Source organism: Mastigoproctus giganteus, chromosome 7 (assembly GCF_048544385.1).
Source record: "Mastigoproctus giganteus isolate SK-2022 chromosome 7, ASM4854438v1, whole genome shotgun sequence".
Classification (NCBI taxonomy): domain Eukaryota; kingdom Metazoa; phylum Arthropoda; class Arachnida; order Uropygi; family Thelyphonidae; genus Mastigoproctus; species Mastigoproctus giganteus.
Genome location: NC_143581.1, coordinates 103,791,207 through 103,816,595, shown reverse-complemented (window position 1 = coordinate 103,816,595; position 25,389 = coordinate 103,791,207). Strand labels below are relative to the sequence as shown.

At 35.8% G+C, this 25,389-nt stretch overlaps 1 protein-coding gene across 1 annotated transcript in view; it reads right to left on the bottom strand.

Moving 5' to 3' along the window:
• The window catches only part of Tsen54 (tRNA splicing endonuclease subunit 54), a 209,463-nt gene that overhangs the window by 92,300 nt on the left and 91,774 nt on the right, over positions 1-25,389 (bottom strand). The window contains exon 3 of the mRNA XM_090377050.1: positions 7,384-7,447. Within this exon, the coding sequence (XP_090233176.1) occupies positions 7,384-7,447 (64 nt within the window). The remainder of the gene's footprint in view (positions 1-7,383; positions 7,448-25,389) is intronic.

The following is a 25,389-nucleotide window of genomic DNA, read 5'->3' as shown; positions in this document are numbered from 1 at the left end:
GACAAGACTTTCCCTTAACAAACCCATGCTGTGTATGAATTATTGCAGCAGTCTTGTCTAGATGATCCTGCAATGCATCTTTAACCAGTGACTCCATTATTTTACCCGGAACAGAAGTTAAACTAACTGGTCTGTAATTACTCGTGTGACCCTTCGATCCCCCTTTGTGAATTGGGGATACATTTGCACATCTCCAGTCCGTGGGAACCTCCCCTGAGTCCAAGGATGCTCTCATAATTATGGCCAAGGGTTTGCTTAGTTGCTTTGCCGCCTCCTTTAATATAACTGGATAGATCCTCTCCACCCCAGGTGCTTTTCTTATGTTTAACTTCAACAATTTCTCCTCCACTTTGCTCTCAGTTATTACAAAATAATTAAGTATCCTGCTACAATTTGATATCCTTCTGCCATTTCCAAACCTTAATAACTTCTCGTGTGTGAATGTAGATGCAAAATACTCATTCAGTTTGTTTGCTATCTGGGCAAGATCATCAATAGTCGATCCATCGATATCAAGTGGACCAATCAGATTCATCTCCTTCCTTTTAGAGTTTATATAAGTAAAGAAATTCTTGCTGTTTTTCTTAGCATCTTTTGCCAAGGATTTCTCGTATTCTGCCTTCGCCTGCCTAACCTCCTTTGTGACCTGATTACAGACTAGCTTATATCTGCCATAGGCTTCTGAGTCAATTGATAATTTATATGCATCCCATGCATTTTTCTTCTCTGTTATGAGTCTCATTAGTTCATTTGATAACCATTTAGGCCTAAACCTTCAGCAGTATTTCTTAATAGTCTAAAAGCATAACTAAGATATAAAAAGGAAGACCCAGAATGACTGTGCGAAAAACACAACTAGTCATAATAACTGTAATCAAAGCGATACCAACCAGACAGAGACAAATCCAAGCATTATAATTTATACTAATAAAGAACGATCGACTACTAGTGACCTCTATAATCAGATATCAAAAACAATTTATAGAATCTAAATTAAATTTTAGATGGAAAATGAAAGAATGTTGCTGAAAGTGCAACAAACACAACATCCACCTAAATAAATAAAACAAAAGTGGTTGTATTATAAGATTAGCATTGCCCAAAGCAGCAGATAGCTAAAACTTAAATTGAAATAAATTCAAATATAAAATAAATGGGTAAAAAACCAGGAGAAAAAGAAGAAATATTAAATATAACAAATGTCTCAAAGCATGCAAACCAGCAGCAAAGGAAGCAAATGTATATAAATATAGTAATAACTATTAATGCAAGACGGACGTGCAATTCACAAATAATGCCAAATAAAAGAATAGTAAAATTAAAGCAGGCAAATGGCCGAAGGTGTAACCAACAAACATGACTGTGCACACTAAAAATTGAATTAAACACTGACTGAGACAACCACACTCGCTGGCTAAAGGCAAACTTCCGCACATCTATCCTACAACTGACTTTCCTCAATTTGAATTTATGCCCTCTCAGGCAATTATTCTGAGCAAGAGGAAGAATCCCATCAGCATTGAGCATGCTCAAACTATTTAAGGCTTTATACACCTCAATCTGGTGTATAAAGTAGTTGAATCAGCAGGTAGTTGATTGGTGGAACAGACTTCCATCTTTTGTTGTGGAAGTTGATAGCCTAAATAAATTTAAGGCTGAGCTGGACAGGTATTTGGAACGAACGGAGGAGTGAAATGGGAGCAGGGTTTTTTTTTTTTTTTTTTTTTTTTGGCTGATGCTGCATAAGCTTGCTTTCTTGTAAGAGCAACCCTTTGTTCCATTCACTAATCTTGTTGCCCTTCTCTGTACTAGTTCCAGCAGCTCCACATCCTTAAAATGAGGTCTCCAGACCTGTATACAATACTCAAGGTGTAGCCTGACCATTGCCTTATACAAGGGAATAATCACCTCCTTATCCCTGCTAGAAAAATTCCTGTATATCATTGACAAGACACCATGAGCTACTCTTGCAGCTCGTCTGCACTGCTCTGAGAACTTCATGTCTGCCTGCACAATTACCCCCAGGTCCTTTTCATTCTCCATCACTGTCAGTGTAGTACCGCAGAGTTGATATGTTGCTCTGGGGTTACTGTTTCCCATATGTAGTATTTTACATTTGTCAATGTTAAACTTCATTTGCCTCTCAGCCCATCTGTTCAACCTTTCCAGATCCTGTTGCAGCAGCATAGCGTCAGTAGTGTCCTTAACAACCCTGCCAACCATTGTATCATCTGCAAACTTGGACATTAAACTTGATATCCCATCATCAATATCATTCATAAACACCGAAAACAACAACGGACCCAACACTGAACCCTGAGGAACTCCACTAATAACATTAGTCCATGAAGAGCAGTATTCATTGATTACCACTCTCTGTCTTCTGCCACTCAACCATCCCTTTATCCATAGCAGCAATTTGCCTTCAACCACACTACTCCAATTTGTGCAGCAGTCTCCCATGTGCAACAGTATCAAAAGCAGGGCTCCCACTCACAAATTTTAAAAAAAACTTAGATTGCAACTTAAATAAACCCAAAAAAAAACCTAGTTTTCATCATATAGTATAGCAACACAAATACGATAAAACTTACCATGCAAAAATATCTTTTATTTAATTGTAATCAGAATTTTCATCCCATTCAGTTCCCTCCACATTTATTTTTTGAAGTTCTTTCATTTTTTTCAAACGTTCTTCGTATCTTTTATGACAAGTTCCTTGTATGACTTCTTTTACCAATTCTGATTTAGGTTTCCATGTATAGCAATTTTGATTAGATCTATTTATTGCCTGTTTTGCCATTAGTCGATTTTTCACAGTTTTTGGTTTAAGGGAGTTTGTGGCTTTTGTTTTTATATGGTTTACTTGGGAGAAGATTCTTTCTACACTTGCCAAAGATTGAGGTAAAATAGTGACTGGTCATAAAGTTAGATAAAATCTCATATTTAGAATTATTAAAGCCATCTTTTACATTACGTAACAGATACCAAAACTCAGGGATGGTTTTGTAAGAGAAATCTAAATCTTGATTTAAACGAAATGATCTCCATTCATCATCTAGAAGATCTAGTTTGTCTTCAGAAACAAGGTGAGGGAACTGCATTGCTAAATGGAAAATTGAGGATGGCGAATTGGCACGATCATGTATCACTGCTGGGTCAAGAACATTGAGACTGGTGATAATTCCATCATCATTTAGGGGAAATCTTTTTCTGATTTCCATACAAAGTTCAACAAGAAATTTTAAGCAATCATTTTTAAACCTGCTTTCACTGTCACCAAGTGGTGTTGAATTTAATAAGGCCATACAACGGCCTCCCAAATATATTTTATTCAGAGGCTTATGATTTATTGCATTGCTTGGATCAATTTCAACCAGCTTGCACGAAGTAATGACTTCTTCTTTTATGAAAAAACTAAGAATATTTTTATACTCAATTGAAACCATTGAATGAAGTAAGTGCAATCTGAAATGTTCAGATTGAAATTCAATATTCAGGCAGTTTATTTTCTCCAGTACATATCCTAAAAACAACAACATATGCTTAGTTCCTTTGGTGATCATAGTATTGTAAATATTCCCTGCACCATCGATTTTGTCAATTTTTGATTGAGACTGAAAATAAAGAACTAACGCATCCCACTGCTCAATAATAATTTTTATTACATTGCCACGGGATAACCAACGTGTTTGTGCTAATTTGGGAATTTTATGCTTAGCAGTATCTACGTAGTAGATACTGCTAAGCATAAAGATACTACTAAGATACTTCTTAGCAGTATCTACGTAGTAGATACTGCTAAGCAGTAGCAACATCTTGAATCATTTTGAACTCGTTTAATCTTTTACTACTACGGGAAAAATAACAAGAGATATCTTTTATAAATATTTCTAGATATGATGGTAGTACCTTGACTGAATGACTAGCACATAATGCAAAAGAATGGCAAACACATCCCATTATAAATACTGATGGTACATCCTTTTTTAGCAATGACTGTAACCCACTCTTAGTGGCACAATTATCACTTCTAAAGCCAACGAGATTACTTATTTGAATGTTTTTTTCTATGAAAAGATCTTTTACAGCTTGATAAAGCCCTTCTGAAGTACCATTTTCGACACAAACAGTGTCAAGTAACACATCTACCACATCAAGTTTTTGAATATCAAAATATCTAACAACAACAGCTAGAACTTGCGATAAAGATAAATCTGTACTTTCATCTATTATCATTGAAAACTTGTTGTTTCTGCATATGTTAGAAATGTATATTTTTTCATGATAGGCTATGCCATCTTGTATAAGATAAGAGACTTTAGTCGCCTTCATCTGAACTTGTTTTGCAATATTGCTATCATGAAATGCTTTCTTACATGCTTCTATAAGGTGATCACATTGCGCAAATGGAATATTATGCTCAGAAATGAGTGCAGCAATTGTTAACTCTGCCTTTGCTACTTCTTCATTCTCCGTAGGTTTACATTTTGTGAAGAACGTGTCTAACGTTGAACTTGTCTTAGCAATATTTGCACTTTTTTTATGTTTAACTGTATTTTTATGCGCTAGTAACATCGATTTATTGGCATTCTTTAATTTTATTTCACAACAAATACAGTAAGATGCACCTTTTTCATTACTGTCTTCTTTCAACCAAGCCTTTAATTCCGGATCTTCTAACCATTCATTTCTAAAATTTTGAGTATACCACCGTTTACTCATCTTTCTCTGTGGAGAACAAGTTTCAGACATTGTGGGCAATTTGTGGGTATGGCTAATTAACAGTTATCTTATTTAAAATGTTCTATAAAATAAAAAAATAAATCACTAATCCATTAACATAAAATAGAAATAGTCACTACAATTTAAATTTATTATATCACTGTATGTAGTACACGCATGAATGTAAAAATCACACCAAATAATGCAATAATATCACGAAAGACTGTGCAGTAAAGACCGCCTTCCACCTGCTCAATAGGCTGCGCATACATGTTAGTAACACGAACATGTATGCTTACATGTATGAACATGTAAGCATAATTTCATAGTGTAGAACCCTGCGAAAACTTTGAAATCCTTTTACATTTGTAGTATTTTGTACAAGCACTTGAGATATTACAAATTATGATCAGTATTGTTAGAATATAAAATTAAGAAAATTGTAAACTGTTATTAAATGTATTAAATTTTATTGTATTTACAAGAAATAAAAATAAATTTTGACTTAAAATTAAAAATTACCGAAAAAACCCAGATAATGAGATATTTTTGTGAAAAAAACCTATCAACCCAGATGACAATCAAAAAACCCAGATCTGGGTGGAAAAACCCAGGAGTGGGAGCCCTGATCAAAAGCCTTTCTAAGATCTAAATATATGATATCAAAATGATTCTTTGCATCCAATTCCTTTGTGACTCATCATAGTATCCAATCGAATTGGTCAGACAAGACTTCCCATGAAAAACCCATGCTGTGTTGAAGCTATAACTGAAGCCCTGTCTAGATGATCCTGCAATGCTTATGTAACCAGTGCCTCCATTAATTTCCCTGGAACTGAAGTTAAACTAAAAGGTCTGTAATTAGCTGTGTCTCCCCTTGATGAGAAAGGAGACTGCCGTAGTTACCTTTAAAAAAAGCAAAAACCCTTCCCTTTATCCCTGATGGTAGTTACCTCTTTAAGTAAATCCCACTTCAGCACACTGTGATCACTGCCACCTAGTGGTTCCTTTATCTGCAGATTCGTAATGAATGAAGAATCACTACTGATAATCAATCAAGAGTATCACTCCCTCTAGTTGCCTCTCGAACATGCTGCTGTAGAATACAATCATCCAATAAATACACAAAAGCCTTGTTGCTAGTGTGCGAGTGATCAAACCACAAATTCCAGTCAATATCTGGGAAATTAAAATATCCCATTATAAGACACTTTGAATTGCCACTGTATTGCTTGCTGCACAACTGAGGGCTCCAGTGATGAGTTAGGCAACTGAGAACTTGATGGTGTCTCCATTTTATTTCTTTCAAGGACATACACCCTGTTATTCACTCTCTCATAAATGACAAGTTTGCATCTCACTTCCTCATACTCTCTGCACTGAATACAAATACATCATTCTTGGCTATAACATGTGCCATTCCAGATAGGCCCACAAACATTGCATAAATAGTATATTTCATTAGGCCATGATTCACAAGAACCATCTTAAATTCTCCACTGAGCCACAGCACACCTGCTACTTTGAGTCCATTGCTTTGCTGCTCTAATCCGAGGTGTAATTTCCGTTTAAATTCAATTTAACTTGAAAATAACACACCCTAAACTGATGGATACCTCATCTGTATAGGCTATCAATAATAAGATTAAGCTACCAAAGTTTACATTATATGCATTAAGCTATCAAATTTCTATTAGTCTGATTTTAATGAAATTGGAAATGGCTTGAAAATCCTTTCTAAAATATTTCCTGAAATAAAGATAAAATTTCCTGAAAATCTGTCCAATGAGAGTCAAGTGTATCTGTCTGCATGTAATAACATGCAGACAGATACACTGAAGTCATAAGATGGTAGACATTTCACACACTTGTAAATAAAGCAATTGCAAACAACCTTATTGAGTTAGAGCATAATGCCACAGCTTTCCTAATGGTGCAAGAACAATGGAAACTTTGAAACAAAAGCCAGCAAATGTTAGTCGCAATGGATTGGTCGATCTCAAAACCCATTTTGGTCGATTGCAATGATTAGAAGTAAAACTAATTTTGTGGAGAATATCAATGCTAGCAATCTCATTAATTACTTTTATGATTTAGTTTCTAAATTTACTTCACATTTTTATATACTTACCTAATATTGTTTTTAATTAAAAATGATGATTATACAACTAGCATATTTTATTATGACAGAAGTACACTTGTAAAAAAAAAAAAAACCTACTGTAAATGGATCAAGACCTTATTATTTTAAAATAATAAGGTCTTGATCTTATTTTTTAAAAGTATTTTAAAAGTAGCTCGTAGGGTGATAAAGGTTTCCACCTTTAAACCATTTTATTGGCATTTTTCCTGATAACTGGAAATTCTTACTTACATTACCAACAACCAGGAAGGATGCAATAAAACTGCTGTTTCTTTGTTCTCATAATAAAGAGCTAGGAGAATACAATTTTTGTAAATTTTTTAACTTTTAAATGCTATGAAGAAGACACTTAAAGTTGTACAGGAACATTAGAAGTGTATTATTTTAAACAAACAATGCACTTCTATCCCAAATTAAACTTTTTTTCAGCACAAAGAGAAATGTTCTTCATTCATTTGTTAACTACAGTTTTCATGTCCTTTCAAGATTACATTAGATAATGAAGTAAATGTTACCTTGGGCTTTTCTACAACTGCTCTCTCTATATCTGGACTCCATTCAGCTTGAACTAAATCACATCTATTAAAGGAAATAAATTCATTTGATTATTAATGATAAATGTTCTAAACAACAGAATGCAACCTGATAACTGAATTATAATGTATATTTAAAAAATAAAAATTCTGTTATAAAAGTAAACACTAATCAGAAAGTGTTTCCCAAACTACTGAGATTTACAAACCCCTTCAAAAATCAAAAACAGTTTGTGGACCTGTGTGTGTGTACAATTATTTCCAGATATATATAAATTTAGCGGCTGCTTTGTTTGTTCAGTAGGGTGGCTTTATCTAAGTAAGTATTATGTTTTTTCTGTCTCATAATTTTAACACTGCATAAGGACCACCATTATGCAAATCTATTGTATCAGCAGTTTGATCATAGTATCATTCTATCATGGCATGAATTTGTTTAGCATTCGAAATGCAGTGGTTCACCTGGCTATTATGGCCTCGTGGTCCTCCAACAAGATGGGGCATAATGGTCAGTCTATCCTATTCAGTTTGATATTATTTCATGTTCTACTATTTTTACTTATTTGTCCTGTATTGCCGGCCAAATACATTTATATACAGCAATATTTCATGCAATTTGGAGACCAGTGCCATCAAAGGGGATACCATTAAATTACTTTTAAATTTGATATAGTGATATTTCATGTAATTCGGAAACATCATAGGGGCACCATTAAATTACTTTTAAATTTGGACTTCATTTTCTAAATTATTTCGTAGTGTTTCTCCAACAGTACTTTATTCTTGTGTTTAGTGCTGTTTTATATGATAAATTTGCTTTCACTCTATTGGTTTGCCACGCAAACCAGTAGAGTGAAATATGGTCAAAATATGGTCAACATTCAGAAATACAATAAAGATGGGAAAGTTTCAAATGCTGCCAACAGTGATGTTTGGTAGGTTTAATATTGCACTCATTTTTGTCCAAGTCACTGCTGATATTGTCACTAGTTATTTGAATACTCTCAAAAATGTTGGAGTCACTCAGATAATCAGCTATTATGACATCATTATCAACTCCTAAAAATTCGCCAAGAACAATTTTTCCACTGATCAAACCTCTCCCTTGGAGTTCTTCCCAAGATTGCTCAATATCTTAGTTCATCCCTCTCATTACTGTTAATTGGCGTTTTAGCAAGACCTGCTTTTGCAAAAAAATTCTTAATCGGTGTTTCCATCACATCTTGACTCCATACTTTTGCCAACTCTGATATGCACATCTACAATACCCACCTATTTCAGGATGGCAGTCATCCTGAAATAGGTGGGTATATGGGATGTGTTAGGGTAACTAGGAATAGGAGCATGTATGCTTGCATGTATAGCAATACTAGAAGTATAGTAAATAAATTTGATGAATTTGAAGTTGGTCAAGACATCAAAGGTGGATATTGTTGGGATAGCAGAGACGTGGTGTCACACAGATATAAGGAATGCAGAACTGGAATTTGGGGAGTACAACGTGTACAGAAAGGATAGACAGGATAGAAAGGGAGGAGGTGTTATGAAAAACATAACAGGAGGGAGCAGGATTAAGAAAAACAAAATCAAAAGAAGTGCACCCAGTTGATATAGATGAACAGTGCACTGTTGAGTCAGTTTCATGTGACATAAGCACTGCAAAAGCAAAAATAAGAGTAGGAGTGTGTTATAGGCCTAATGACACGAATGAGTACAATAAACAATTATACAGAGAAATAGAGTGGGCCAGTAAATCAGAATGTCTTATAATGGGGGATTTTAACTCCCCAGATATTGACTTGAACTTGTGGGTTGGTCACACACTAGTAAGACTTTTGTGGATTTATTGGATGATTGTTTTCTGCAGCAGCATGTTCAAGAGGCAACCAGAGAGAGTAATACTCTTGATCTCGTTATCAGCAGTGATCACTCGTGTATTAAGAATTTGCAGATAAAGGAACCACTAGGTGGCAGTGATCACAGTGTACTGCTGTGGGATTTACTTAAAGATATAATTACCATCAGGGGTAAAGGAAAGGGTTTTTGCTTCCGTAAAGGTGAGTACAGTGGTCTCAGAAAGTTTTTAAATTCTGTACAGTGGGATCAACTGATGATGTTACCAACAGTAAATTCTAAGTGGGAAGCATTCAAGGAATTAATCGTGGATGCTACTAAAAGTTTCATACCTATCAGAAATATTGTTCACGGTTTAGGCCTAAATGGTTATCTAATGAAACTCATAACAGAGAAGAAAAATGCATGGAATGCATATAAATTTTCAAGCGACTTAGAAGCCTATGGCAGATATAAGCTAGTCTGTAATGAGGTCACAAAGGAGGTTAGGCAGGCGAAGGCAGATTACGAGAAATCCTTGGCAAAAGATGCTAAGAAAAACAGCAACAATTTCTTTACTTATATAAACTCTAAAAGGAAGGGTATGAACCTGATTGGTCCACTTGATATCGATCGATCGACTGTTGATGATCCTGCCCAGATAGCAAACAAACTAAATGAGTATTTTGCATCTACATTCACACACGAGAAGTTATTAAGGTTTGGAAATGGCAGAAGGATATCAAATTGTAGTAGGATACTTAATGATTTTGTAATAACTGAGAGCAAAGTGGAGGAGAAATTGTTGAAGTTAAACATAAGAAAAGCACCTGAGGCGGATGGGATCTATCCAGTTATATTAAAGGAGGCGGCAAAGCAACTAAGCAAACCCTTGGCCATAATTATGAGAGCATCCTTGGACTCAGGGGAGGTTCCCATGGACTGGAGATGTGCAAATGTATCCCCAATTCACAAAGGGGGATCGAAGGGTGACACGAGTAATTACAGGCAGTTAGTTTAACTTCTGTTCCGGGTAAAATAATGGAGTCACTGGTTAAAGATGCATTGCAGGATCATCTAGACAAGACTGCAGCAATAATTCAGACACAGCATGGGTTTGTTAAGGGAAAGTCTTGTCTGACAAATTTGATAGGATATTATGATGTGGTTACAAAGGAACCGGATGCAAAAAAATAATTTTGATATCATCTATTTGGATTTCAGGAAAGCTTTTGACACTGTTGCACATGAAAGACTATTGTACAAATTGGAGCAGAATGGTATTAAGGGTAAGTTGCTAGAATGGATAAAAGGATGGTTAATTGGGAGAAGACAGAGGGTAGTAATCAATGGGTGCTATTCTTTGTGGACTAATGTTATTAGTGGAGTCCCACAGGGTTCGGTGTTGGGTCCACTGTTGTTTTGTATATTTATCAATTATATTGATGAAGGTATATCAGGCTTAATGTCGAAGTTTGCAGATGATACAAAGGTTGGCAGGGTTGTTAACGACAGTAATGGCAGCGTGCTACTGCAACAGGATCTAGATAATTTGGGCAGATGGGCTAAGAAGTGGCAACTGAAGTTTAACCTTGACAAATGCAAAGTACTGCATATGGGTAGAAGTAACCCCAGAGAAACGTACCAACTGTGTGGTACTACCAAAGGTGGTAGAAAATGAAAAAGACCTGGGAGTAATTGTGCAGGCAGATATGAAGTTTTCTGAGCAATGAAGACAGGCTGCCAGGGCAGGTCATGGGGTTTTGTCAATGATATATAGGAATTTTGCTAGCAGGGAAAAGGAGGTGATTATCCCTCTGTATAAGGCAATGGTCAGGCCATGCCTTGAGTACTGCATACAGGTCTGGAGGCCTCATTTTATGAAGGGTGTAGATTTACTTGAGCTTGTACATTCAACAAGATTGGTGAGGGGAATGAAGGGATCCTCTTACCAAGAGAGGCTTAAGTTCTGCAAATTGCAGTGGCTGGAGACTAGGCACCTGCACGGTGATCTGACTGAGGTATATAAGGCCTTGAATGGGTTGAGCATGCTGAATTCTGATGGGATCCTTCCACTTGTTCAGATTACGAACCTAAGGAGGAATAAATTCAAATTAAGAAAAGACAGATGTAGAATAGATGTGTGGAAATTTGTCTTTAGCCAGTGGGTGGTTAATTGCTGGAACAAATTTCCATCTGTCGTTGTGGAAGTTGATAGGTTGAATAAATTTAAGGAGGAACTGGACAGGCATTTGGAGGGAATGGTGTGATTTTTTTTTTTTTTTTTTTTGGCTGATGCTGCATAAGCTCATACACATGCTTTCTTGCATCACATGCCACTACTACTACTACTACAAATCTATAACAGAATTATAGGTTGGTTGGTTTCTATTCCCAGTTTAATTTTTTTCAGTATGCATCTTTGGTAGTGCATTTTCAAATTCTTGATAATGCCTTGATTCATTGGTTGCAGTTTAGACGAGGTATTTGGAGGGAAGAAACAAGCTTCACACCTCTAAGTTTCAAATTTAACGAGTGAAGGTGGGCAGGGCAGTTGTCAACAATCAATGCGATTTTTCGTTTTCTTTCGTCATCTTTCTATCGAAATTTAAAATCCACTGTTCCAAAATTTCACTTGTCATCTAAGCTTTTTTTTTTTTTTTTTTTTTTTTTTTGTAGTGCAACTAACAACTTTACTCCTTTGAAACATCGGGGTTGTTTCCTTTTGCCTATTACCAAAAGCTTGAGTTTTTCATTACTAGCCACATTTGCACCGACCAAGACTAATTCTCTCCTTACTATTTTACCACATCACTCTGAATGATATGTTATATCGACATCAATTGTAGAATAGATGTGCAGAAATTTGCCTTTAGCCAGCGGGTGGCTAATTGCTGGAATAAACTTCCATCTGCTGTTTGTTGATAGCTTAAATAAATTCAAGGAGGAACTGGACAAACTTTTAGAGGGAATGGATGTGTGAAATTGGTGGGTTTTGTTTTTTTTTGGCTGATGTATGATAAGTCCATACATTTGCTTTCTTGCATCACATGCCTCCATTTATCACCACCTATACATTTAACACCTTTAAAAGTCAGTGTCTTGTTCAGCAAACATTTGAAAAACAGACCTGTTTCATCAACATTGAACATGTCTTTGGGCTCTTAGTCCTCCATAATATTTTACACTGTTTCTCTGCAAGGGGTACAGTCTTCTTTGATTACAACTCCACTTTCGCCAGAAATTACTTTTTTGAGTAAGCCATGGCATTTTTTAAATGTGTCCAGCCAACCAGAACTGGCTTGGAATGTTTATGCCAGTTCTGGTTGGCTGGATGATGCATGCCCCATAGCCTTTTCTTTTATTAGTGGCCCTGATATGGGCATATTTTGGTCTTGAAACAACTTCATCCACTTAAAATTGGCTTCATCTACATATAATAATCATACAGGAAACATTTCGCACGCTTCCGACTGGGACCCGTTTCCTCAAGCAGTTTGAGAATCGATACATAGTTTTTGTTTTTCAGAATGGTTGATACTCTACTGGCAGAGATACCAAACTTTAAAGCGATTTTTTTTATTTTATTAACACCCTGATCTACATGAAAATGCCTTAATCACGCTGGTCAACTGCTATCTACCTATCCAGTTGACCAACGTGATTTCCCGGTACAGCAGACGTTTCAGTTGTAGAGGTTTTACGGGCAACAGTAAATTGTAGAATGTTTTAGCTCTTAATTCATGCTCTTAAGAATTAATCCCTTTAGCTCTTAATAGCTAAAGGGATTAAATCAATCCTTTTAGCTATTAACTCGTGCTTTCTACAGCATCATCTCTATTGCCTAAAGGTAGAGATGCGAATAATGCGTACCTAGGTTTCTCGAAATTAGCTTGTTATATTGAAATTTTCTTTGTTATACGGAAACTATTTTCAATGTAACAACTAACGGGAAATCAAAAACATTTGCTATATGGAAGTTCGTTAAAGAGAGGTCCGACTGTTTACATTTCTGTGTGTGTGTGTGTGTGTGTGTGTGTGAGAGAGAGAGAGAGAGAGAGAGAGAGAGAGAGAGAGAGAGAGAGAGAGAGAGAGAGAGAACACTGGGTTTTCTAAAAAGAAAATTCAAAATTTCATGTTTAAAACAACTCAACTTTATTCTTATTTTTCATAATACAGTCGAACTTGGTTATAACAAGCACGGAAATAACGAGATCACGGCTGTAATGAGCAAAAAGCCATAATGATTTTAATTTATGTTTATTCCCATACAATCACTCACTGTTATAATGAGCATACTATGTGGATATACTGTAAAAATTTTAGTAACTATGCAAACATTCTTAATTGCTCGGGTAGTCGAAAAAACCCAATTCTTGGAATAGACAAAAATGAAAGGGGCGACAGCTTTTTTGACCACCCTCATTAGATTAGGGGCCGGTTTATGACCTAACCTTGTCCTTTCAGGAACGGGGCTATACAATAGTGCATTAGTGTTCCACTTGTAATTTATATGGTTGCATTACCATATTTACAGATATGTCTTGTATTCAGTAAACCATAAATTTATTTCGGGACTTCTAAAAATTTTGGAAACGATAACTGTTTGTATGCAGATCACTTCACTGTCATTTTAAAGTAAAATTAGTTAGAAACGAACCCTTCCTTCGGAAACATGTCTACTAACAAAAGGAAGTGTCTCTCTATTCGCAAAATGTCGAAATTATTTGTGAGTTAGAAAGTGGTGCAAAAAATGTTGAAGTGTATAAAATGTTTTCTTTGTCTTCTTCAACAGTATTGACATTGTGGAAGAATAAATATGTTTACATATCAGCACTGGAAAAAAACAAACGAAAATAAAAATTTAAAAAAATTAGAAAGTGCGAGGTTACAAATGTCGATGAAGCAGTGCTTCAATAGCTCACTAACTACACAAAGCACTGGATTTTCAATAAACGGTGCAATCTTGAAGGCTCAGTGGAAAAATTTGCTAAAATTTGCTGGATCGATTTAAAAACCGACATAACATCGTTTATGTAAAAATTAGTGGAGAATCTCAATCTGCAGATCCAATAATGGCAAATGAATGGATTGACTATGTTTGGGCAGAAATCAATCGGGAAAGATTTCTATGACGAAGACATCCACAATGCCTATGAAACAGGACTTTTTTTATAATTTGATGTGGCAATACATTTAAATTCAAGGAGGAAAATGTGTTGGTGGGAAAAAACCAGAGTTGCCTGACAGTGCTCATATGTGCAAATATGACAGGAAACAAGAATGCTTGGATGACTTCGGATATTTTTCAGCAATAAGTAAATGACTGGAATAAGGAGCTATTCAAAAAGAAGAAAAATATTTTGTTAGCCGATAACTGTCCTGCAAATCCCCAGATTCAAAATTTGTTCAACATTATGCTTGTGTTTCTGCATCCCAATGTGACATCAAAAAGGATTTTATAAAAGATTGAAAGGATTTTATAAAAGATTTATAGTTCTACATCTATTCAGTCAAAGAGAACAGAAACTTAACAAGTCTATATTGATACTGGATGCTATAAATTTATTGAATGATGTGTGAAATGTTACTTCGACAACAATATCAAAATGCTTCAAGAAATCAAAATTAAATTCTAATGAAATTTCAATTGTAGATGAAGATGAAGGAAACAAAGAAAATAACTTACCATTATCCGAATGGTTGCTATGTAACAACATCGATCAATTTTACGAGTCGATGACAACTTGTTAACTAGTAGTCTTCCTACAGAGAGTGACATTTTAGATGCTGTGCTCAACAAAGACAAAGACTGATTGTGATAATGATATGATGGCAAGTGAAAATGAATCAAAATCAGTGCTGACAATCTCACAAGCTCAAGGTGCAATAGACAATCAATTTTTAAAGGAACTGAAGCAAATAATGAGACTTAACACGTTGAATGTTTTACGGGGAAACTTGAGAAATATAAAAGTGAAACCTTTAAAACCAATATCAATTTTAAGATTCATAAATAAAAAGACTAACTGAAATCGTGTTTATTATTAATTAGTATTGTTTTTAATTACGGAGAAATAAATTGTGTTTAGTATTAATTTAGTAATGTGTTTAGTGTATGGTTTTAAAATTACAGACAAATTGTTTAATATTAAGTGTACTGTAGTTTATACAAGCATATTAATACAAATAATATACTAATATTATTTTTTTCTCTCTAATATTTCTTTCGTTTTTTAAATTTATTTTTCCATCGAGTTATTGAGAATAAAAAAAATAGGAGGCAAGACTTACTCATCACTGATATGGTGAGTAATGGTTATAACTAGGAAATTTTGTCGGTCCCTTCATACTGCTCGTTATAACCAAGTTCGACTGTATATAACATATACTTTATTTATCATCAATTTGGTATACATAGAACGAATAATTTGACCAGTTCCACAGATTCGGTTTCGCGGGCCCTCTGGAACTTGTCTACGGAGTCACAGATATCTGCAGACTCCAGTTTGGGAAACACTGTTATATTATATTTTGATTCCAGCCTCATTTTTATGTAAAAAAATGTCCAGAGACCTTCATCTTCTCTGAAATTCTCTTCAGTGAACCCTCCAGCAAACAGCTAAAATCGAAATTTAGACAATCTTTACAAATGATATTGTAGACATGAATTTCAATGCCATTCTTTAATTCAGGCCTTGATCTTCCCTCTCTGGCAACTTAAAATTAATGGTGCACTAATCCAATACTAAAAATTCTCCTCATCTAAATTGCAGATTAATTTTCTTGGTAAAGAGTAAATATTTGTGCTGTTAGCTTTTCACTTCAGAAGTTCCTATGGGGCATTTTAGACATCTTTCACATTCAGGAAGCAACCTTCAAGCTAACTAAATAGTTGGCACATTTTTCAAATCTAGCCATGTCCAAAATAACTTGAATTTCTACTTTCTCTAAGTCTTGGTAAAATTTCGCTTTACCCCAGAAAGTTACAAACAAAAAATCTTGAATACAGAAATTTTAGAAAGAATTCATCACTGACCAACAGAATAATTATTCAAATTTATGTCAAGATCTCAACAGGCTAAAAAAAAGAAGAATTTACTTCCTTTGTTTCCTCTTGTACTTCAGAATGTAAAAGAATTTTCACTAAACCCTCTCGTTACGAATCTTTTTCTATTTGGCCTTAAAAACTTGGCTGCAATAAAACTTACGATTTGAAAATTATTTTTCTATCTATTTTATAAAGAATGTATTCATTTGAACAAAGATGAAGCAAGGATTTTTTCCAGTATCACTGAGGATACCTTAAGGGTTCCAGGAAACTGTTAGTTAAGGTGAAGGGTAATGTAGATCCACATTTATCAGATGATATGGAATCAAAGAAATGGTTGCACTCACTTCAAGAATTTCTGTTTGTTGTTGCAACAGCTGATGTTGACAAGATGTTCTGAGGATAGCAACATTTCAAATCAGCAGGAAGATAAAACTAGGGTAACAAGCTTAAATAACTTCATGGAGTGTGCCAGAGTAGTAAACAACAGAAGAATACTGAGTTTAACTGTCTACAGTAATGTCAGGAGTGTTGTCAATAAAATATCTGAATTCAAACTCCTGGTTAGGACAATTAATTATGGCATAATAGGACTAACAGAAATATCATGCCACCCAGAAATTGGGGATGACAAGTACACTATGGCATGTATAATGTACAGAATACAGTCACAATATTATGACCACCCTGCAATGCAGACATCATACACACCTAGTGAATCATACAGTGGAAGTGTCAAGTTCACACACTGCAAGCATATAAGGTCTGATGTTCGGCATCTGTGAACACAGTAACAGCCTCTGTTATGGGCAAAGCACGCGACCTATCAGACCTGGAAAAAGGCATGATCATCAGCTATTGGGCCAGGGGTGCCAGCATTTCCGAAACAGCAGACTTTGTGAAATGCTCATGTGCTGCAGTAGTGAAAGTATATCAAGACTGGACAAATGGAAGTTTTGACCCATTTGTCCTGACTTGCCAAATGTGGAGCGCCAAGCGCCACTGATCAGAGGTGAACGTTGGTTGAAACGGTATTGGTCAGGACCGATCGGCGCACTACTGTTGCTCAACTGGCCATCCAAATGAATCATGGGGCCACCAGAAAGGTCTCCAACACGACAGTGCAGCAAACCCTGTTGCACATTGGGCACCAGAGTGGATTTGGTGACGGACCCATGCTGACGGCAGTCCATCGCAAACAACGGCTTCAGTTTGCACAGCAATACCGACACTGGACCTCGGCCGAATGGCAACGGTTTCTGCCCCACCGAGTGGATGGACGATGCAGTATTAGGCGCGAAACCTCCAAGAACAGACACCCTGACATGATTGTTGGCAGAAGGCAGGCTGGTGGGGGCAATGTTATGGTCTGAGGAATGTTTTCATGGTATGGCTTGGGTCCGCTGATACCTCTGGAAAGCACTCTGAACGCAAATGGTTACCTATCGATCATTGCCGATCAGGTACACCCATACATGTTGACGGTGTTCCCTGGGGGCAATGGTATCTATCAGTGTGCCATGTCGCCAGAATTGTCCATCAGTGGTTTGAGGAGCATGATGAAGACTTCAAGCTACTTACTCCCTTGGCCACCGAATTCCCTGTATCTTAACCCAATTGAAAATCTATGGGACCACCTCGATCGACACATCAGATGGATGGATCCTCCACCAAGGAACCTACAGGAGCTCCGGGGTGCACTGCAGTCTGCATGGTCACAGATACCCGTAGCAACCTTCCGCAGACTTATTGAGTCCCTCCCTATGTGATTTTGCAAAACAAGCTAAATTATATTTGTTACATTTGTGGTAACTACGTTGTGCTGAAACAAAGCCAGGATATAACAGATTTGTGAAAAATGCATAAGCTACATATTTTGAAATTAAATTAGTTGACCAAACTAAAAGTTGGGTCTCCCATAAAGTGTACTGAACATGTGTGGAAGGTCTTTTTACTGTGGAAATGTGGTAAAAAAGAAAGGAAAGACATTTGCCATTCCCATGGCACAGAGGAGACCTCAGGATCAAGTTAACAACTGCTACTTCTCTTCTATAAGTACAGCAGGTAATAATGTGAAGAACAAGCAGAACTCTATGTAACGCATCATTCCAGCTGTAATGCCAGTAGCCCATGGCCCTGAACTACTGGTTTAACTCCAGGGACTCACATCTGGTGAGTATGGACTTGGCACACCTAGGGTCCTGAGCTGGATATCATCATTCTTCTCTTTCTTGGTGATTCCCTTTTCTCTCTCTCTCTCTCTGTGTAATTTAGAATTTTTTTTTGGCTGGTGCAGCATAAGCCACACGCTTGTGCTGCACCAGTAGAGTTTATAATAATAAACTCTACCAGCTGTTCTTGAACTTATGACATCAGATCATGAATCTGACATTTGTGATCTAGAGCAGTGCTTCGCAAACTATCTATGGTGAAGAACCAGTTTCTTTTATTTCCAATCCATCGCGGACTGGCACCGACCACATTTTGAGTAGCACCGATCTAGAGGACAATATGAACGAACTATTGTACAAAAAATTTACAACTCTGGACCACAGCTGTTTACACAAAGTGAACTCGACAATCTCACGAGAGATTTAATCTACCCATATGGATGCATAGCTTTTAGGATTAAGACTGAAATCCAAGAATCTGCTGACCCCAGGCATACTCTTTTCATGGTACAAACATCATGAAAAAGAAATGACTCCCCATTTTTCTGAAAGAGGCTCAATAATATATTGTAACAATATTCCTGCAGTTATGAACTTTTTTTTTTTTTTTTGGAATTTTTTCTATAACCAACAGAGCTAAGGTTATTTATTGACTCATGATGGAAGCAAAGCTTCACAGAAGTTCTCCTTCATAATGGAAACAAATATGCATCCATTCCTGTAGCCCATTCAACACACTTAAAAGAAAACTACAAAATTATTAAAACCTCTTTTTTGGAAAAAAATTCAGTACAAAGATCATGGTTGGCTGGTGTACAAATATTTTAAAGTTACTGGTCTGTTACTCAGCCAACAACTTGGTTACACAAAAATGCCTTGCTTTCTGTACAAGTGGAATAGTAAAGTAAGAAGTGAACACTGGGAAGTGTGGCCAGCAAGCAGTTCTTAATGGGACAATCTGTCCAAGCCCTGAATTAAGAAGGAAAATTGTTTCTATCATGTGTGAACTTAAATTCCCATCACTTACATACCAAAATATTAAAGCAGGAATTTTTGTTGGACCTTAAATTTGAAACTGCTGCTGGACTCTGTATTTGAAGAATCCATGAACTGAACTGAAAGAGAAGATGCTTGTACTGGTTTTAAAAATTGCATACTACATTTAAAAATGTAGTATGCAATTTTTTGGGAAACAATAAACATCCAGATTATGATATGATCATGATGACATGCTGGAGAAGTTCAAAAAACTAAGTTGCAATAGGAGTGTTATGGTACACTTCTTGCACTCTCATCTCAACTATTTCTCAGACAATTTAGGTATTTTAAGTGAAGATCAGGAGGAAAGATTCCATAAAGATATAAAAGATGTGGAAAAATGGCATTGGGGGAGGAGATGGAGTGTCAATATGATGGCCAACTACTGCTGGTTGCCAAAAAGAACATTAACAAAATTAGCTGCCTGAGAAAGCCAAAAAGATGCAAGTTTAACCTAGTCTACTGTATAAAAAGTCCAATTTGTGGCCAGCTATGCTTGATAGCAGAACATAACCTTTGATATTTCTGTTTTTATGTATTTTTATTGATATTTTTATATAAAAATAACCTATTTGTAAAATCTGTAAAAATACAATATAAACCAGAAGCATCTCACAAATATTTTAGTTTTTTTATTTGTAAAAAAAGGCATGATAGAGCAAATATCAAATAACTTTCAAAATTTCCATTAAAAACACAGTTCAGATTTGTTATCAGCTATGAAATATCAGAGAAATTTTCTTAAAATGCAGACTGATGTTATGTATTATTTATCCAAAACTTTATTATTATTTATCTACATCTCTTTGAACACAAACAGTCTTAAATCCAAATGCCAAGTATCTGTGCTAGAAAATTATACTGGATAGCAAAGACTGCTGGGGTATGAATAATTTCCTGCCCTTGCCTCACACCCACTATGGCCCAAGAAACAACAGGACCAAAAGAATGAACATTGTTAATGCTTTAAATTAAATTAAAAAGGTTAACTGTTGTAAAAACCGATTCAACAAAATGGCCCTCTTGTATTATGGTAAATTAAAATGCCAGTCAAAGTTTGATAGCTTATAGTTTTTCTTAAGCATGGTTCAAGATCGGGGTTGCATGTAGTGCAGTGCATCTCACACCTGCCAACAGCCAACTTTGCTAAGTTGGCTGTTGTAGTGTTTCTAAAACTTATTTTGACCTTAAAAGCCTATTCAGTTTATGTAGATTAATGTCCCTAAAAATACACAGATTTTGTCATGTCACAAACAAATCAGTGTGCAAGTTATTATCAATCTTTCCTTCTAATTTTAACCTTCTTAATCTGTTCTCAATAAGTGTTCTGGTTTTTGGTAATGGATTTTTGTCCAATACTAAGTAAGTATTTTTATCCTGCAATATATTAGTTAATTTTAAATCATATTCTGACTTATTCAAAAGTATAACTGAATTTCCTTTATCAGCCTTCTAGATAAGTAAATCATTATTTTTTACTAGTTTGTTTCATACATTTAAATTAGAATGATGAATTTAAAGGTATTATCAAATATTCAAACAAATTAATAGTATTATTAATTTGTTTGTTTATTTATATGATGATTTAGATTCTGCTTGAATAATGCATCCATTATATGGATTTTTTTTTTTTTTTTTTGTGCCACTGTTTAAATCTTTATAAAGGGATCAGCCTATTTCAGTTAAGTGGTAATTGGAAATATTCATAATAAATTCACTCTTATTCGGACTAGCCTGAAACCTACAAGCTGGAAAGTATTGAGTTTTTACAAGAGCATGCTATTTATTATTTTTTTTTATCTTATCATGTCTCCTGCTAAGCAGCGTAATAATAAAACATTATTCTTTAACTGTCTCTTAACGCTTCAAAAGTTTTTTTTTGAAAATTTAGAATTATTCTGGGAAAAAAAAAAAAAAAAAAAAAAAAACCGACAAGGGAAGGTTCATAAAAGTTAAGTGTTTGTATGGGGGGGGGGGAGTTTGTGTCAGAAATAATATAATAGATCATCCATATTCCTTGGTTCGACTCTTACCCATACTAATAAACTCCATAACAGTTCATAAAAAAATCATTTTATTAAATGTTACATTCAAATAAATGAATGAACTGGGAAACTGTTGGGGGGGGGGGGAAATAAAATAAAAAATGTAACAAAAAAACTAATTTCTTTCCAAAAAGAAATTAAAATTTTGAGAAAAACTATAGCTCATTAATAATTTGATTAATTACATCATTGGCTAGCTTAAAGTTATCTGACTAATTAATCATCTTCTACTATACTGCAATGACATAGAGAAATTTTTTTCTCCCTAGAAGAAAAATTTCTGTACATCAACAAAAGAATCCCATGAATGAGCTTAGACACTTGTCTGTACTATTCAGAGAAGGGCTAACCCAATTGCTCCTAGGTCTGAAAACAATAAGGTTCCCAACTTAATCTGCAAAGAGCAGTGGCCATTAAGGACCACTGTCTTCTGCCACTCAACTATTCCCTTTATCCACAGCAATTAACTTGCCCCAACATCACAGCATGGACCAATAGCAAACTGTTTCAGTTCAGCATGCTGTAATTGATACAAACCCTGCTTTTGATAATGTTCCACATGACTGACTGCTGTGACACTCACTAGGGAAAGTTAATTGCTGTGGATAAAGGAATAGTTGAGTTGCAGAAGGCAGAGTAGTTCTTAATGGTCACTGTTCTTTGCACATATTATCCTGGCTTTTGCATTTTATAACACTTTCCATTCAAGTTCCGATTAAAAGCATAAAAATCAATGTGATGTCAAAATAATTTTTTGCACCCAAATCCTTTATAATTACCTCATACTAGCTCATTTCAATTGGTCAAACATGATCCATCCCCCCCACATCCCAACAATTCCATGCTTCGAATGCTGTATAACGGCATTCAAGATAGCACAACATTACTTCTATAACCACTGACTTCCTTATTTTTCCGGGCATAGAAGTCAAGCTAACAGGTCTGTATTATTCACTTTTCCCTTTGCTCCCCTTTAGTTTAAAGAAGAGGCACTGCATGGCTTGTCTGTAAATCCACTGAATCCAAAGATGCTCTCATTATTATGGAATATTTGCTTCATCTTTTAATACAACTGGATGATTCCACTGGCCTCGGGTGCTCTATTTTTTTTTACTAGTTTATTCATATTAAAATAGGGTTTAATGAAATTATTTTTTATGAAAGATTATTACTTAGTTCATTTACATTAATGTAATGGTAACAGCATTTGTTCAACATCATACATCTACTTTTTCTTTTCTTTTCTTTTTTTTTTTGTTAGTTGTTGGCACATCAGCTTCTGTGGCCATAATGCACCTCCAAAAGTTTTTGCATTTACTCTGACCCAAGCCTGAGGCGGGATTCGAACCCATGACCTTTGGGTTGTCAGGCAGGCACTTTACCCACCCGGCTAGCCTGGTCGGCCATACATCTACTTTCTTTTCATAAAATCATTTAACTCCTAGTTAGAATTAGGTATAATTTTGGTATCTTCATCACTGAAAACTACTTTACATGTGCATACAGATGCAAAATATTCAGTTTCTCAGCAACTCAACTGTCAAAAGTTATACCATTCATATCCAGTGGACCAATGTCGGTTGTCCATTTCCTTCTAGGTGTTACATGCAAAGAATTCCTTGCTACTTTTCTTTGAATTCTTAGCTAAAGACTTCAAAACCTACTTTAGTTACTAAGCCTAAGCTGCTTAGTAACTTAGTATTATTGCTATTAGTATTAACAATTAATGATGATGTAAGAAAGAAAGAAAGATTATACAACATCAGCCAAAAAAAAAAAAAAAAAACACCCACCAAACACTTTCCATCCCTCTACCAGCCTGTCTAGATACAGTTTTTTTAAAAACTCCTTAAATTTATTCAAACAACCCATTTGCAGAAAAACAGGTAGAAGTTTATTACAACAATCAACTATCCACCTGCTGAAGGAAAATTTCCACACATCTGTCTTGTAACCATCCTGAAATTTCATTTATGCACCCCCCCACCATGCGTATAGTATGAGCAAGAGGAAGGATTCCATCAGCATTGAGCTTACTCAATCCATTAAGAGCCTTACACACCTCAATCAGATCTGCTTGCAGGTGTCTAGTCTCTAGATACTACAGTTTGAAGAACTAAAGCCTTTCCTGGTAAAATCACCCTTTTGTTCCCCTCACAAACCTTACTACTCTTCTCTGCACCCATTCCATATCCATTTCATTCTGAAATGAGCTGCTGTGTATGCAGAACTAAAAATGTAGCTTAACCACTGCTTATACAATGGGATGATCATCCTTTTCCAAAATAAGCATATATAATTGACAAAATCCCATAAGCAGTGCTGACAGTTGATGGGATTTTGTGATTGCACAGTGAACTTCACATCTGACTTGCCAATTACACTCCAGATCTTTTTAATTCTCCAGTACCCTGATCATGGTAGCACTGAGTTGTTAGGTTAATCTGAAATTACTGCTACCCACATGTAATACCTTGCAATCAGCAATGCTAAACTACAACTGCCACTTCTCAGCCCATTTGCCTAATTTATCTAGATCTTGTTGCAGTAGCATACTCTTCTTATTATTAACCACACTGCCAATTCCTATCACCTGCAAACTTAGATATTATGCCGGATCTGCCTTCACAATATCATTAATAAACATAAGAAACAATAGTAATAAATATAGGAAACAACACTAGGCCCAGAACTGAACCATGGAAGACTTATAACATTAACCCAAAAAGAGCAATGCCCATTGTTAAACACTTGCCTTCTCTCACTCAACCATGTCTATATCCATAAAAGTAATTTGCCTTTAATGCCATACTTGTTTGTTATTTGGATTTTAGGAGTATTAGCAACTAAGGCCATATTGCTCCGGGGATATGCGGTGGTCATTCCCTGACCTTTCCACACCCTCCATATTTGGTGGTCACGGGCTCGAACCCCGGTCTAATCAGGAAGCGTGTGCTACGCACTGCCACTCCTGCCCACCTGTCTACGGAGGCGCCTGATGCCACGCTTGCTCTAATTCATACAGTAGTATTTTCTCTGTCATACAAAATCTGGCTGAGTGTAAACGATTCAGCCAGATTATCAAAAGCAGTAAAACAGACATTGCGCATTGCTAAACAAAAGACATTCTATAAAAACATGACAAACAGTTAAAATTGTTTCACACTTCTCACACATTGGCAGCTCATCCACCCTCAGCAAAAAGGAGTGTGTGAGACTCACCTAAATGGAGCCAAGCAAGGACAACCTCTCTTTGGTACAGACTGGTTACAGGCTTAAAATGATGTAGTTTATTTGCAAATCTTGCCATTGGGAATATAATTTGGAGCACATTATTTGCCTGTAGTTTGCATAGAGAACCGAGAAGCAATTATCCAGTAGAGTGTCTAATTTGGCAGCAGTATCAGCTAATTCATTCCCCTGATCCTAACGTGGTTTGGGATTCAGTAGCAGCGGATGTCAAATTCTGACTCAATGATAAAAAAAAGCATTTGCCGAATCTAGGACATGATCGGACATCTCCTCCTGCAATACACTTGATGAATTAGCATATATCATAAACCTTTGGTAATCACTATCTTTGATGTGTGCAAGGGCTATTTCTATTGCACGCTCTGCAGTGTATATATAAATACAGTCGGACCTCTCTTTAACGAACTGCCATATAATGAATTTTTCTATATAGCAAACTTTTTTGATTTCCCCCTGATCATTACATTGAAAATGGTTTCCGTATAACATTTCCATATAACGAACTGATTTCGAGAGACCTGGGTACGCATTGTTCGTACCTCTGGCCTTTAGGCAATAGAGCTGATGCTGTAGAAAGCGCATAAATTAAAAGCTAAAG